General features: G+C 31.7%; 1 protein-coding gene across 1 annotated transcript; it reads left to right on the forward strand.

The window, feature by feature from the left end:
- The first annotated feature begins 12,694 nt into the window (after positions 1 to 12,694).
- Positions 12,695 to 14,053, forward strand: LOC128551447 (alpha-(1,3)-fucosyltransferase C-like). The gene has a single exon (XM_053532305.1). It carries the CDS (start codon positions 12,833 to 12,835, stop codon positions 14,051 to 14,053), a length of 1,221 nt encoding a protein of 406 aa, XP_053388280.1. The 5' UTR covers positions 12,695 to 12,832.
- The last annotated feature ends 2,186 nt before the right edge of the window (positions 14,054 to 16,239 follow it).

Genomic DNA, 16,239 nt, shown 5'->3' on the forward strand with positions numbered 1-16,239 from the left:
TTTTAGGTATTTGATTTAATGTAAGAGGAAACTTTATTCCTGTGTAATCAAGATTATTTATATATTTTTTATAATTAGAAACTCTTGTAGAGTTATTTTTAGCGGGAAATTTATGTGCTAAATGACACCACCTGAAACATTCGTTATCATTGTTTTTTTATGTTAATTAATCCTTTTTTTGAATGTTTAAGCAATTTAGGCAATTCTAAATAACTTGAAGCTGCTAAAGGATTATATTTATATCTATTTATATAATGAGCATCAACTGACTCTATCCGCCAGCCGCTTCCTTCTGAAATCCAGTTGCCAATTCTATTTATTATTTCATCAAAGGCTTGATACAAAGTTTTTTTTATTTCGTTTATTCTAATAATTTCCAAAGCCTTTGATTGAAAATAAGCTGATTTATATATTTCTTCATTTTTATCCATTTTTACAAAAGTTATTTTTAAAACAACGTTTATTTTTATACCTTTTAAAGCTTTAAGTTCAGATTTAAGAATACCAAATGAGTCGTTTATAGTTAAATATAATTGATTCTTTGGATCTTGTTTATATTCAATTTTAATTTCAAATTTCTTATAATATCCTTTTGTGGATCTCTCGATTTCCATCTATATATTATATTTAGAAAATAAATCTTTGGACAAAACGCACACGCGGTAAAAACTTATATATTAAAATATTTCAATTTATATTTTTCTCCATCGTTTTTTGATCTTCCAAATTTTGCCCTACCTCTACCTTCACAACAATTTGATATCGTTCTAGAATTAATATTAAGATCTTTAGATGTTTGATAAATAGTTTTATATATTTTTTCCTCGTTTGTACTACAATTTATTGCAATAACTTTTTTAGGATTGTTCCGATAATTATTTGGTCTGGGGCAATCACATAACCTTTCGGTATTTTCTTCTTCAGTTAATAGACAACCACATTTCCATTCAAATAATCTATTTTTTTCTGATAGATAAGGATCAATAACATTTTTTTTATTTATCAATGACATGATTCTTATATTCATCGTTAACTATTTGATTAAGTTTTGATTTAATAACATTTCTTCTTTTAAGAACTTTTTTATATGAATTTTTATCTGGATTCATTATTTCTCCTAAAGCGCTAGATAATTTTGGCATAATCATTCTATCTATCTTTCTATTAACCATTTATATAATACTTATAGAAACAAAATCTTACACAAAAAACGCACATTGAAAACATATTATTCCTCTTTGCCTTTATATCCGTTAAGTTTAAATTCTTTCATATATCTTTCAAAGGGCATTAAATAATTTTTTTCTTTCTGCATTTCTAACAGTATTGAAAAAGTATCTTGAATAACTTTTTTCTCTTCTTCTTTTCTAGGATCATTAGGGTTATGAACAGCTAAAGCCGCAATCCGTGCTTTTGTTATTAGTTGTTTTATTTTGTGGTGATGCAATTTTAAAATAGCTTTCTTGTCGCCAAATTTTAGTCTATTAATAAATATAGTAATTATTGATGGAACAGCACCAGCAACTGCTATAAATATAGGAATAGCTGGAACAAGTGCTAATGCAGCTGAACAACCAAAGATACCTGCTGTAATCTGTAATCCTGTATTTACTCTCCCACAAAATTTATAACTTTTTCTGTAAGCAGCGGCTATTTTAGTTAGGTGAATAATTAATTGATCTATTGTTTCTATTCCATTATTAGAAATTAAATTTTTATTACTCATTTATATAATATATTTTCAATTTAAATTTCTTCCAATTCACTAAATGGTACCCAGCTATTAAATTTTTCATTGTAACCTTTCCATTTTACTAAAGCTTGTTTTTTCTTATAGTCTCGTCTGATAACTTTTTCTATTCTAAAAACTTCTTGTGTAGTAGGTAAAAGTTCTTGTTCATAAAATGAACCTTGAATTATTTCATCATTTAAATCTTTAATAGAGTATGTTCTTGGATTTGTATTATTAATTTTATAAATTATAAATATTTCCTATGTCCAGTTTGGTGTATATCCTTTTTCAAAATGTCTTTTAAGTTTGCTTAAACGAACTCGATCACCAATTTACCCATAAATTTACTGGTAATCGTCCTTCTAAAATTATTTTTTTCAAATGCTTCAGTAACAGATTCTCCAGTTTTATTCTTTAATGGAATAACCCAAGCATATTTACTGAATATATCAATAACGGTTAACAAGTACTTTACTCCTTTATTATATTTTGAAAAAGCTTGCATATCAACTAAATCAGCAGACCAAGTATCATCAATATCATTGACAATCACTCGTCGTTTTGTAAATTTTCTTTTAATTGGCTTATGTAATTCTTCTGCTAATTCATCACTCCAATTTATTTCGGGGGCAGAGTATACCCCCTTTTCCCGTTTTTTGACTTTCGTTTTTGTCTGGGCGTTAAGCCCATATGGAACTGTTGTTCCTGTCCGAGACCAAGTTTGTATTTCGTTTTAATTATAGGTTTCACAACTAAATGTTTAGCAATCTTTTCCCCAAATGTTTTTGATTTAGTGTTATTTAAGTTGGAAAGCATTTGTTTGTCACATATACCTTTTTTTACACCGCTGTCATAGCAAAAGTCGTGGGTCTTACATACTGCGTCCAGTTCGTTGACAGGAGGTCCATTATCTAAAGAATTTCCTGGTCCACAATAGTTATATCCTGGAAGTGTTAACCCTTTCTTAGGTAGTAAAGGTAACATTGCTTTATGTATATCTAAATTACCTGCTTTGACGAACAAGTAGCTTTTATCATTTTTCTCCCGTTTTTTGTTATAACATAATGGGGGTTTATATTATCAGTAAATCTTCTTTCTTTCAAACAATATATTTTATTTTGTAAACTCATCTATATTTTATGTATTTTAATTTAAACCATACAATACCGAGATAAAACAATTGCGCTCTGTGGATATTATTGTTTATTTTTCATTAAAATGTTACAAGATGGTATAAATATTTATGATTTATTGTATAAAACACTGAGAGTAAACAATGTAAAACATAATGAACAAACAATCACTTCCTATTTCATGTTTCATTAACTAACATTAATATCCTGTAGAAATTGTAAAACAATCCTGCACATGATTAATTCAATAAAACTTTTTATTTGATCAAAGGGACAAAACTCAACACGGCTTAACTTATACAGTAACTAAAATCAGGAACATTAATTCTCACCAGTGAGAATCATTCTTGCGGTGAGAATTGCCACGCTGGCAAAAAGACAGTTAAGTTCCACGTTGGCAAATATGACGCGGGCGGTTATTGATTTCTCACTAGAGAGAATAATTCTCGCCGGGGAGAATTGCCACGCTGGCAAAAATGACGCGGACGGTTATTGGTTTCTCACTAGAGAGAATTAATGATAGTGCGTAAAGTTAATATCGGTTTTAAGATATTTTTTAAAGTTATATATATATTAAATTTTTTTTCAGTACTTTATTTTAATCTAAAATCTTCTGGGGACGTTTTAGTCCACTTACGTTCAATAAAAAACAGAAGTGGTTTTTTGAATTGTCCGGCATTGGATTTTTTTAAAAAAATATAATTTATAAAAATTGTTGATTTTAAATTAAAAAGTTGTTTTAAAAAAAATATACGTTTTAATTAAATAATTTATAAAAATTGTTGATTTTTATAAATTATTTTTTTTTAATTAAATTTAAAAAGTGTGATCTACCGCCCATTTTATATACTACTTCCGTCCCTCCGTCTAAATTTGTGTCGTTCATATCAAAAAGTATTTGACAAAGGGTCATCACACCTCAGCACAGGAAGATGTGCACAAGTGATTTTAATTTGGATCTCACACAGTCAGATCAGAGTTATGACCCTTGACTTAGTAAAAATAAGCATAAAACGGGCCTATGTTTGTGTCGTACGTATCTAAAAAAAGTATGCTGTATGTATTTAACCTAGTATTATGAAACATTACAGGAATATTCTTCAGGATGTATAGTTGTGTATCTGGGCTTTTGTTAGATATATAGCTTAGTCAGACCAGAGTTATGGCCCTTGACTTAGTAAAAATATGCACAAAAAGCATAAAAGTTATGTCGCACATATCCAAAAAAAGTATGTAACCTAGGGTCATGAAACATCATAGGAATATTATTCAGCATGTGAAGTTGTGCATCTGGGATATTGTTCAGGATTTTCATCAGTCGGACCAAAGTTATGGCCATCGATTGTCAAAAATATGCATAATGGGATACAAGTTGTATCGCATGTTTCTAAAACAGTATTTGAATTAGAGTTATAATACATCAGGGGATTGTTATATGGCATGTGAAGTTGTGCACCTGGGGTTCTGTTTGGGATTTTACTCAGCCAGATTGGAGTGATGGTCCTTGACTTAATGAAAAATACACAAAGTGCTTGTGTTGCGTATATCTAAAAGAAATGTCATTTAGAGTCATGAAACCATGTAGAAATATTATACAGCATGTACATTTGTTCAACTGAGTTTTGTGTTGTTTTTTTCACCTTGCACGACCAGAGTTATGGCCATTGACTTAGACAAAAAACCAAACCAAAAAAAAAAAAAATAAACAACAAACAAACAAACAAAAGTTTGTGCCGCATGTATGTCAAAATGTATGTGACTCAGAGTCATAAAACATTAGTGGATTGTTTTTTACCCTATAAAGTTTTGCACCGGGTGTGTTCTTTGGGATTTTACCTAGCTAGGCCAAAGTTATGGTCCTTCACCAAGTGAAAAATACACAAAGTTCTTAGAAGTTTGTGTTGCAAATATATGTTTCACATTGAGTCATAAAACCATGTACAGTGACAGGAGTGTGTGTGGCTACCTGTGTCCTATGGGCACACATCTAGTAGTTTGTAATTTACTATTCACAATTGTTAAAGTCCAAAAAATGACGATTCAAAATCTGAGGCCCTTGCTAAGCTGTAATTCATTTTGATAAATGAGTTTTACCATGTCTTAAAACTAGAGGTTGTGGATAAATGTATTTCACTATTTCTGAAAAAAATAAAGGTTTTCCATATCCATAATATCCTCAAGGTACATCGAGTATGTGTGTTTGTGTTAAGGTTTAACGTCTTTGTCAAAAAGAAAATCAGTTATATAAACGACGGTGTCTACTTGTAGCAGTGAGCATAATGCCCAACTTTATAGTGCTGACACACTGGAATATCACGCCGTAGACACGTGACATGATACCCCACCAAGTCACATTACACTGACACCGGTCTGACAAGTCCTAGCACTATCCTCTTATTGCTGAGCGCAAAGCGAGGTAGCTTCTAGTAGCTCTACCACTAGGCTAATCTTATTCATAATAGTGTAAGAATAAATCAGAAATAAGTGGCACGCAGTTAGTCCCCATAGAGATTCCAATTACTTATCTGTAAGTTTGTATAGCCAAATGATAAGTAATTAAATAATAAATGATAAGTAAGTAATAATAAATATGTTATCTAAAAGAAACCCGAGCGCTTCACACACCTGATCAAAACTCCATAGGGTGTATTTGTCAAATTGAATGTTATACATATGCTCTAGTTTCATTACATGACAAATGATTATTGTTTTCTCTTGATAATGTATTCTCAATTAAAGCTACTAGTTTTTCTTTTATAAGATTGTGTGGTTAAATAGTATAAAGAGTACTTATAGTCAAGCATTTATAGTTTTCGTTTGGTAGCTTTTTATATTATATCTGCAGAATTCTTGATGGACCAAAACAGATTAACCCATGAGTTCTCATAAACCTTACAGCAATATTTCTGCACGTGGTCTTTAATTACAGATAGTCTAGATGTCAAAAGAAGAGAAATATTTTTGAAGTGCATATGGTTTAATTTGTAATGCTTTATATGGGTTTTGTGTAGTTTAGGAAAACAATAAGGAGTAGGGAGCTTCAACTGATTGTCGTCAAGTCCGACATTGAAATTCATAAACTGATTTACATGATTTTTACAATATTATTCACATCTTGTGGCAATAACTAGGGTTAAGTTTTCGTATGTTTCAATTTTTCGTATGTTTCAATTCATGTTGTAATGTTTCTGTGTAGTAAATGCGTCATATAATAATAATATTATTTAAAGCTTTGTCTGCAGGAGTTAAAACAAAATTCGCATGAAACTTAGATATAGCTTTTTAAAATTTCGAATGGAGAACTTCGGTTTATGAGGTAATAAGAAAGGGTTTGATTCATATAAATTTATGCAAGCTTTTATGATTTTAAAAATATTCTTTTCCCATTCAGTAAAAGCATTTGGGGCTGTATTTTCTCTACGACATCATTTAGCATAGTTATCAATAGGCTGAGTTATTTCAGAGGGGCATGTGTAAAAGTTTATATACGAAGAAATTCTATATTTTGGACCTTTAGAGAAAATATTTATAGAATACCCGTTATGATACGATATGACCTGCCGGTAGATAACAATATTTAGATTATTTACAATTACAACTGTCTGGAGCATTAAGCTCTATGTCTAAATCCGAGACAATTTTATTGTAATCAGATATTACATTTCTAACTGGTTTATTATATTTGTAACAGACGATAGGTTTTTCCGAATTCCTATTTTTTTAGGAATAGAGATAACTACACATGGATCTCTACTAATACTAGGTATATCAATAAACTATATTCCTTTATTTGGAAAAAAATAAATTTAGAAAGCTGAGTTTATGATCGGATTCAGCGTCAATATGAGACCTGAGAAAGAAATAAAAGCAGATAACACTCCCCGTAAAGGATAAACAGGGAAAGCAACCGTTTTAGGAACGCAGCCTTCCCAAACTAGAATCCAGGACACTAACTTTCACACGACAAGTACATGCTCACAAAGCATACGTACGAGAATAAAGAAACACAGTGGGGCACCGCCTAGGAACGGTCAGTGGCAAAAGACCGCCAGGGAGACTAAATTGGCTTATGCTGCATCTAACCTCACTCTTAACCTAACCATGTTTCAAAATCACAAGACAGAGTAAATAAACGTTATTTATGCTAGGTGAATCCCTAACACACGCAATGACAACAGGAGCATATAATGTAAAACACAAACGATTTTGAAGTTATATAAAAAGCAATCCATAAGAGCCAAAGACACATGTACTTAATGCCAAGTCATTTCGAACAAAATACTGTCTGCTAATTTAATGCATACAAGGGTAACTTTTAAAAAGGCTAACACCTCGCTTGGCTCTCCGTTTAGATTAAAGCGACAAACCGATAAAAGGTCACGTTCAGATGACATTTTTTCCCAGCCAGACAGTTTTGAAAGTGAAAGTAGTTTATATTTAACTCGTAAAATCTATGTTTAGCTGAAATTTTAGGAAAACAAGATTAAAGAAACACACATAAACTTTGTACACACATGCAGAAATAAAATATAAATGTAATAGTAATAACACTTTTGTTTTTTGGTTTGGGTTTAGCATCGTTTCTGAACAGTATTTCAGTTATGTGACGGCGAGCAGTTAAGCTTTTCAGTTTTCCTTGAGTCTGTATCACTACTAACTTTAATCTGTACTCCGGAGGTAACTTGAAACTTCCCCTCATAAATCAGAAGTGGAGAACAATACGCTTCAGCTACAATGTCTTTTATCAGTCGTCACGGAGAACATACGCCTCACATAGGGATTACTCACAACCCTGCAATCCGTAAATCTGCATCCTCCCTATTGAACTAAGCTGGCGAACACAGATGTAACAAATGTACAAATCCAGTACACGAAGAGGTTTTAGCAAAGTAAAAGTTTAAATTATTCAGAGCTGTAAGACAGTTATTACAGCTTATGAAAGGATTCAAATACATTACACATTAAATAATTAAGTAGTGTTCAGACGTTATACTGAAACTTTTATTAACTACTACAACGTTAGAATAGTCCTGTATAACCCATTATATACCCATTGTATCCTAATACTGGTCATGGTCTTGCTAATGTATGGTCCTTCAAAGGGGCGAAATGATACAGAGTGGACATGATTTTATAACGGACTGACGGCCGGACCAAATACAGTATGCCTCCCCATAAAATGAAGATATAATTATCATACACACTTGAAACTTGATGACTCTGAGGCTGCTTTGTTAAATCTTTTTGACTTCTATCTATTTAGATACAATGTACTTGCTATTCAAAATTTTTGACAGCTGAAATTATTCCTGGTAAATGAAATGTAATTGTATTAAGTGTGATTTTACTCGGTATTTGTCTGCTAATCTAATAAGTGAATAAGACTTTTAATTCAATAATACATGTATAATATGTACTTGCAAGGTAGGATGTAGCTAAACACTACTACAGCCGTTATTATTCAAATTTCCTTGTTTTACTCCTGTTACAATACAGGCAATACATATTACATCTGATGGGACCCATGGACGCAGTACGCTTCCTGCTTCCATATGGTTTCAATGAGCTACATAAACATGGGGCAGTAAACCACTGATCTGTATAAGTAAAACTACGTTCAAGATTTGACATTGATCGATAACACCCCTAAAATCTGCGATGTAAAATTTCGGAGAGCACTAGACTATGATATTGGACATAGGGTATAGACTGGCTACATTTACAATTTGGAAAATTAAAATTAAAAAATATATATATATATATATATCATAGTCTAGGAGCTAGTGTAACAAATGACTGTCATGATTACTCTTTGGCATATATAATGCCGATTGACTGTTTTGAATTTACACTTAGACAAACAAAAGTAGACGCATGTTCAACGCGTGTAAGGATATGATCTTGCATTTCATATTAAAGGGATCTTATGCCAAACAATGAAAAATTACTACACATTATCAATGTAATCACAAATTAAGTAGACGTGTGGGTAATACCAACTTTGTGTGCTAAAATAAACTTGGTAAACTCTTTTTAACGTATATCTAGGCTTAGTTCAGATTTGTTTTACCACTAAACTTACTGGCAGTTGTTTTGATGCATGACTGCTACTACATTGGATTCAATAGTGTTAGCAGCTCTTCAAACCAAGTAAGATTTTATATTTATTATGATATATTTGATGAAGATTTTCTGCATTTACAGTTAACATTTAATGACAGAATGGTTTTAGTCATTCCAAACAATAATTCTAAAGCCCATACTCGGTAGCGGTCAGATTTTCTATATCGAAATAAGATACATTTTACTGAAAGTCAGAAGTATAAAATGTTAGAAAAACTAGGTGCTAAAAGTTTATCGAAGTCCAACATTTAATTCGTCTTAGGTGCAAACATTTTCGTGTTATCAATAAACAAATATTGTGAATGATATGTACTTTAGTTGTGTAAAAATTAGTTTGATAGACCAAGATAGTTATAGTTTTCACTTACTTTGAAGAATACTTAACAGACTGCGAAGTTGTTGTTATAGCGAAATATGCAGACAATCGGTGATGCAACGTGGACATGCGGTATCATAATCGAAAGATGATACTTAATAATTTATTCATTTTTAATATATCTTAATATTGCACTGTATTACTTTATTTGAATATTTTATTCGACTCACTTCTTTCGCAGACAGTTTTGTAGCAATTACACAACAATTACTACGATACAAATTGTTCATTAGATTATGCGTTAAATGATACAAGAGGAAAACGTTTGTGAAATTGGTTCCCTTTGTCGAACTCTTACAGTGTTAGACTCATAGAAGCTAATGAGTTTGTTTTCTCTTGTTTCAGTGTATTTAGTTCGTTTTAATGACGTACAATGCCCTAAGCTAAGAGACTTAGTTGGCAAAGTAGAATTTGCACCCATACCGTGTCATTGAGAATACATTCAAATGATATGATCAAACAATTTTGAATGAATAGTTTATTACATGTTTCAATTCCATTAGCCTCATTACTCATGGTCTTTTAGAACACAATATCAATATGGCTGGCAAGGTATTTCCGACATATGTATCTGTCCCTTAACTTCTTACAGGCACTTGGTCATTACTTTTAACTTCATTAAAATAGCAACTTTACTTTAAGATGAGTTGTATGAATTTTGATGGCATAGGTTCATTAAATTGTCATGTCTTTGTTTTTGTTGTTAATGAAATAAGGGCCATGTCGTCGGCTACCGTAACTTATCAATCTAAAAACTGACTGTAATATTTCCTTTATTCATCAGGTCATCACTGACAAGTGTGAACTTATACACGTGTCCTGACTGCTTCTCTGTCATAGTGGGATTCTGTCTGATGTTAAAGCAATTACATACAACTTAACACAACAGTACACTTAAGATTTCTTTATGATGCATGTTCAATATGTAAAATTGATTAAAAAGTGTTCTTTATACGCACTGGATTCATGGACATGTCACGACTGAGTTATTGTTACATTATGTAATACACAATAAGTAGCATTTAGTAATACACAATAGGTATTAGTAAGATATTATCAATGTATACGCTCATAAGACAAAGGCTCAGTATATATTTGAAAATAACGGATCTTTCTTGTCGCATTTCAACGTTGTGAAGTATTGCACTTATCAGTGTCACATAATTGGAACATTTGGAAATCTAACGGGACTAAGGTAGAGAAAACGACTATAAGCCAACAATCAGCTTTTTATTTAGTTGTTTTTATTAAATTTATGAGTTGCTTGTTATAATATAGAAATGTCTTATTACGACAATCGAACTAGAAGGTAAAAATAGCAACAATCTTTAAATCAGGTCGTGAGTCATCGTCCATCTGTCAATTTTTGTCTTTACGATCTGTCAAAATTACTTTATATCTGCAATTTTCATATGCCTTCTTTTGGTAAGTATCTAGCGTTTCTACAATAAATTCTATAAAGATGGTTGTGCTAGAAATGTTTTGTTGAGCTCAGAATATCTATTGTTTATTGTTTTTAATATATTGTTCTGATAATTAAAGAAACGTTTTAGTTTTAATTAAAACTTTATAACATAATTGTTTTTGTCATTCAGTGGAAGCTCAAAATGTTGTACAACCTTAACAGTTTGAGCATTCCCTCTCACGTGAGACAAACGAAGTCATTTTGTAAGTTACCTTTTCTTGAAATCATTCTTGCAGCAAGTTATGTTCGAAATCTAAATGTTTATCAATATAGCATGGATATGGCCATTTCATACAACATCAATATAGTAGAGTATAAGGACTATTTGTCTTTGTTAGAATCTATATACAAAGTTGATATTATTACTGTTTGAAATTTAATATGAAGGTTCGCCTTAAAAAAACATTTGTTGAAAGGGATAAATATACCTCTATCTTAAAATAGTTTTGAAATGGAAACTATTTAGAGACGAGATAACACAAAGGGAGGAACGTTCTATCATTTTCATTTGTTTAATGTACGCCTTATTTGTACAAACATGTTCACTTGATGTAGAAATATTCCTTCCTTTTCGAAGTAGTTTATAAGGTTAAAAGTTTTTAGAAAAAAAATCTGAAGTTTCGCAAAAAGGAGGAACGTTCTATCCTTCTTGATTAGAAAAAAATGGATTAGAAAGATGCATATCTGAACCTACAAACAAGTTGTGATAGAATGTCTAGACATGAATTCTAAACATTCACAACAGGAAAGAACGCTCGACCATTTTCATTGATACAATATACACCTTATTAGTGAAACTCTACGTTGACACACGTTCTAATGTTTCGCAAAAGGGTGGAATTTTCCTCCTTTTTCTTTAGTAGCATATACACATATACATATTTATTTATTTATTTATAAAAAGAGTATGCTTAGTTGAAAAGGCAGAAGTATTACTCCAAACTGATTAAGTTGTGAAATAACAAGAGCTGTCAGTGGACAGCGTGTTCGACTATTCTCAGTGCTTGATAGTATAATATAAGTTATGAGTAAAACTTTAACATTACATTAAGCATATTCTAAGTCGAAAAGGGGCCATAATTTTGTCAAAATGCTTGATAGAATTGCCTCCTCCTTTTTACAGACTGGGGTCATGATGCTTAACAAGTATGCAACATATGAAAGCAATATCTCAATGGACTTTGAAAATATTTGGGGTGGCACGCAAACATTAACATTACAATAAGCATATTCTAAGTCAAAAAGGGGCCATAATTTAGTCAAAATGCTTGATAGAGTTGCCTCCTCCTTTTTGCAGACTGGGGTTATGATGTTTAACAAGTATGCAAAATAGCAAAGCAATATCTCAATGGACTTTGAAAATATTTGAGGTGGTACGCAAACTTTAATATTTGTGCGACACTCACACTCACGCTCACGCTCACGTCGACGCCGGGGCGAGTAGGATAGCTCCACTATTCTTCGAATAGTCGAGCTAAAAACTACTAAGATAAGAGGAGATTGTCAAGATCGTGTCTCGTACCCTTTGCAAGGGTGTCAGATTTTTAATAGCAAGCAATATAAACAAAAGGGTGATGCGTAAAATCTTTAATTATTGCCCCTGAAAATAATCTTGACGGGAAAGTATTATATTGAAAGCTGTTCAATGAATTCTTGTTTTTGTAAGCTTTATGTCTTTAAAGAATAAGGAATGCAGAAATATAAATATTATTAAAGTGCAGTAATAAAAAAAATCAAAAAGCATTTTACATATGTATAAATTTATTACACTGTTCGCAGCTTGTAATGGTAACTTTGTAATGTTTTGTAAGATTTTACTTCTTTTGTCTTTCAGATCTGGGGCTTCATAAGACATATTGATTCTACAATCTGAGACATTTTATGACTTCTTAGATTTGATCAAATATATTTAATTTCACAAGAAGATTTTCTCAACATTCATTTGATACGAGTAGTAAGGAGAAATACAGATATTTTACTCGCTGGATTATCTTAGCAAGAAAATGGTATCCATGCGTGTTTTTATTAAGGTAACGCATCCGATACGTTTACGTAATGTTATCACACTTTCTTTGTTCATTAGTTTTATCATGTTATGGACTTTTCACTTCCGTGTACATAAACAGAAAACGTTATTTAAAAGTCACACATATAAAATAGGATACGAGGTTCAAAGTAATTTAGACAGCGGTGAAATTAATTCGAAATTTATATTGTATGAGACTAGAGTATCAGGCGTTTCAACTATGCTATTATCAGATAAGAAGTTTCGGATTTCATGGGTAAATAAACCAAGGTGGATTAATTTAGATAATGTAAATAACTACCTGGAGAATAAATGTCCATATCCCAATTGCAGGATTACCTTATCGCGTCAACATTTGGAGAAAATGAATGCTCTAATATTTAGCACGGATGCAAAACTTCAAGATAACTTAACATCGATAGTAAATAGGCGCAATTCTAACCAGGTATGGATTTTTTTTCGAACAGAAGCGCCGCCTTTTGAAAAAAGGAAATGGTATACGGACACAATTTGGCACAAAACGATGAATTGGTCATGGAGTTACAGAATTGATTCTGACATATTTTTGCCGTATGGCAAATTGGCAAAACTTAAGACTGTACAAAAACGAGACTATGGCGCTATTTTCAAAAGAAAGACAAGAATTGCTGCTTGGGTCGTTAGCCACTGCAATACGAAAAGTCGGCGGGAAAAGTTTGTTACAAGACTTATCAGTGCAGGTGTTCCTGTCGATATTTATGGGAAGTGCTCCAAAAGTAAGCAGAGATATCAATCTAGTGATATACAAGAGATAATAAATAAGCATTATAAATTTTACTTATCTTTTGAAAACAGCATTTGCAAAGATTATATTACAGAAAAGTTTTTTCGATATTATGAAATGGATACTGTGCTGATCGTCAGAGGCGGGCTAAACTATTCAAGATTTTTAGACAAATCAACTTTTATTGACACGTCATCATTTGCATCAATTCAACAGTTAGCTGACTTTTTGCTTAAGGTTAATAACAGTATTGAGCTTTATAGCCAATATCTAAGAAATAAAGATAAGTATAAAACTGTCCTAAATATAGATCAATCCCTTTTTCAGTCAAGTTGTGAATTATGTGGAAAACTTAGTAATGTGAAAAAATTTCATAACGTGTATAACAGGCTTGAAGACTTCATAGATAAAGGAGCCTGTTTTCAAATTATCTAGATTCCGTGTCTATGAAAAATCGAACACTGTTCGTTACAAAGACGGACACGGGCATGGAACATAGACATGGAATCGGCCCCAGTACGCGTTTTCACGGACGCGGGAACGGAGGCAGATTACGGATCGCGGATGTGTAGAATACCGACCTCATACTTTTAAGGCCCATACTGCATTAGAAAGTAATTATTTATAATTTTTACAATATATTGTGGTATCAAATGAAGTACTGTATATGAAGTGTTCTACTGGGCAAAACTTTATTAGAATCCACTGGTCTGAAATTATTGAAATTATATAAAGCTTATAACAGATATATCACTCATAAGTTTAAACATGTCATGTCCACCAGATCATTTAAGCTATTTAGTTATAATAAACTATATTGTAAGCTCAGCGCGAAATCATTATAACTGACATTTTCAGTACGAAACTATCGTTCTTATAGATGTTTAGAACAAAAATATCTAATTTTGCATTGATACAAAACTATTGGAACTGAATCCATATGATAGATAATGTTAATGTTACCTTGCCATTCTTATCTAAGAGTTGTTGTGTAGTTAACTGGTTTAGAAACAGCAGCTTCTTTGATTGACAATAAGGAAAAAGCGTAAAAACGTAGTTTTGCACTATAAAAGGACAGTTGATATTACGTTTTTAATAATAAGAGTTTTGTTTTGTTCTGTTAGAGTAGATTATCTTTGAATAGAGAGGAAAGAGAGTGCTGTTACAACTGTTTCGCGCAGAAAAATACACACAGCTAAGCCAGTTTCAATATCTTGTCAAATACATTGGTTAGCTTCAAAATGTTTTTATAAAGGTTCCACGGAGGGGAAAACGAGGAGAGTGCAGTATCAACAATTTCACCAAAGACTGTACATTCATATTCAGACACACACACACACACACATATATATATATATATATATATATATATATATATATATATGTATTAAAAGTAGTCAAAACAACTAAAATCACTTTATCTTATTTTTCAACAGCGTTTCGGCTACATTAGCCTTCAAAATAAACATAACAAAGGAAGTGACGTCAACGTCAAACGAAGTCAATGATGAGAACGTCAAAATATAACAAATAATTTGGCGGAAAAATCATAAACAGGATTATTAGTATGATACATAAATACTGGAGAAACAATGCAGTATTAGTGCAATGGTTTAGGGAAGGCACCAGTAAAAACTGATTATGGTTTACACACAACATTGATATATAAGTATAGGACATATATTTTTGAAAGGCATCACTACCAATTTTTTTAATTCATTCCTTGTGGAGACACAGTGCCCAAACGATACACCCAGGAAGTCTCTTTTAAAAGCCTTTTCCAATGATTAGTTACTTTATTTATTGGCATAAAAGAGAACTCCTTGACAGCATGTCCTTGAGAATTAAAATGTTCAGAAACATTAGTAGTTGTTTCTGGATAATGATTTATATCAAATATATGACTATTCATTCTTTGTAGTCATTGTTGATGCGTTTGTCTAAAATACTGTTTTGAAACATTTATTACATTTAGTAAATAACATCAGTTGAACTGCCTTACATTATAATAAGATGAATTGGTGGTACTGGAAAATGAATTATCTTCATTTATATTAAAACAGTGGGTACAGCGACGTTTATAACATTTACTTACATTACCATTTCTGTCTTTCTTGCTAAGCTTAGAATGGATCAAAACATCTTGAATATTCTCAGGCCTTCTGTAAGCAACAATAGGTTTATCGTCATATAATTGTCTGACACTCTTATTTTGAGAATACTTGAGAAGGTTCCAGTATTAACTTACTATTTTATCAATATTATGCAAAGACGGGTTGTAGGTACATACAAAAGGAATGACTTTATCCATATTTTTGTCATTGCATGATTCAAGGGCACCTTGCATTGTGAGAGAAGCGGCTTTCTTTAATTCCTCATTTATTATACATGCAGGGTAGTTACGTGCTTAAAAGTATTCACTGGGTTTTACCATTTCCTTGTCAAAATTGGTATTATCTAAATCAAAACGCCTAAAACGCTTAGCTTGACTAAAGGGAATACCCTTTTACATGAAATTGGGTGACAAAATGAAAGTTCTATGTACTGATGACAGTTAGTGTCTCTTTCATGAACACTAGTATGCTGGATATCGTTTTCATCTGTTTCTATGTTAACATCTA

This window comes from Mercenaria mercenaria, unplaced genomic scaffold (genome assembly GCF_021730395.1).
Source record: "Mercenaria mercenaria strain notata unplaced genomic scaffold, MADL_Memer_1 contig_1095, whole genome shotgun sequence".
Taxonomy (NCBI): domain Eukaryota; kingdom Metazoa; phylum Mollusca; class Bivalvia; order Venerida; family Veneridae; genus Mercenaria; species Mercenaria mercenaria.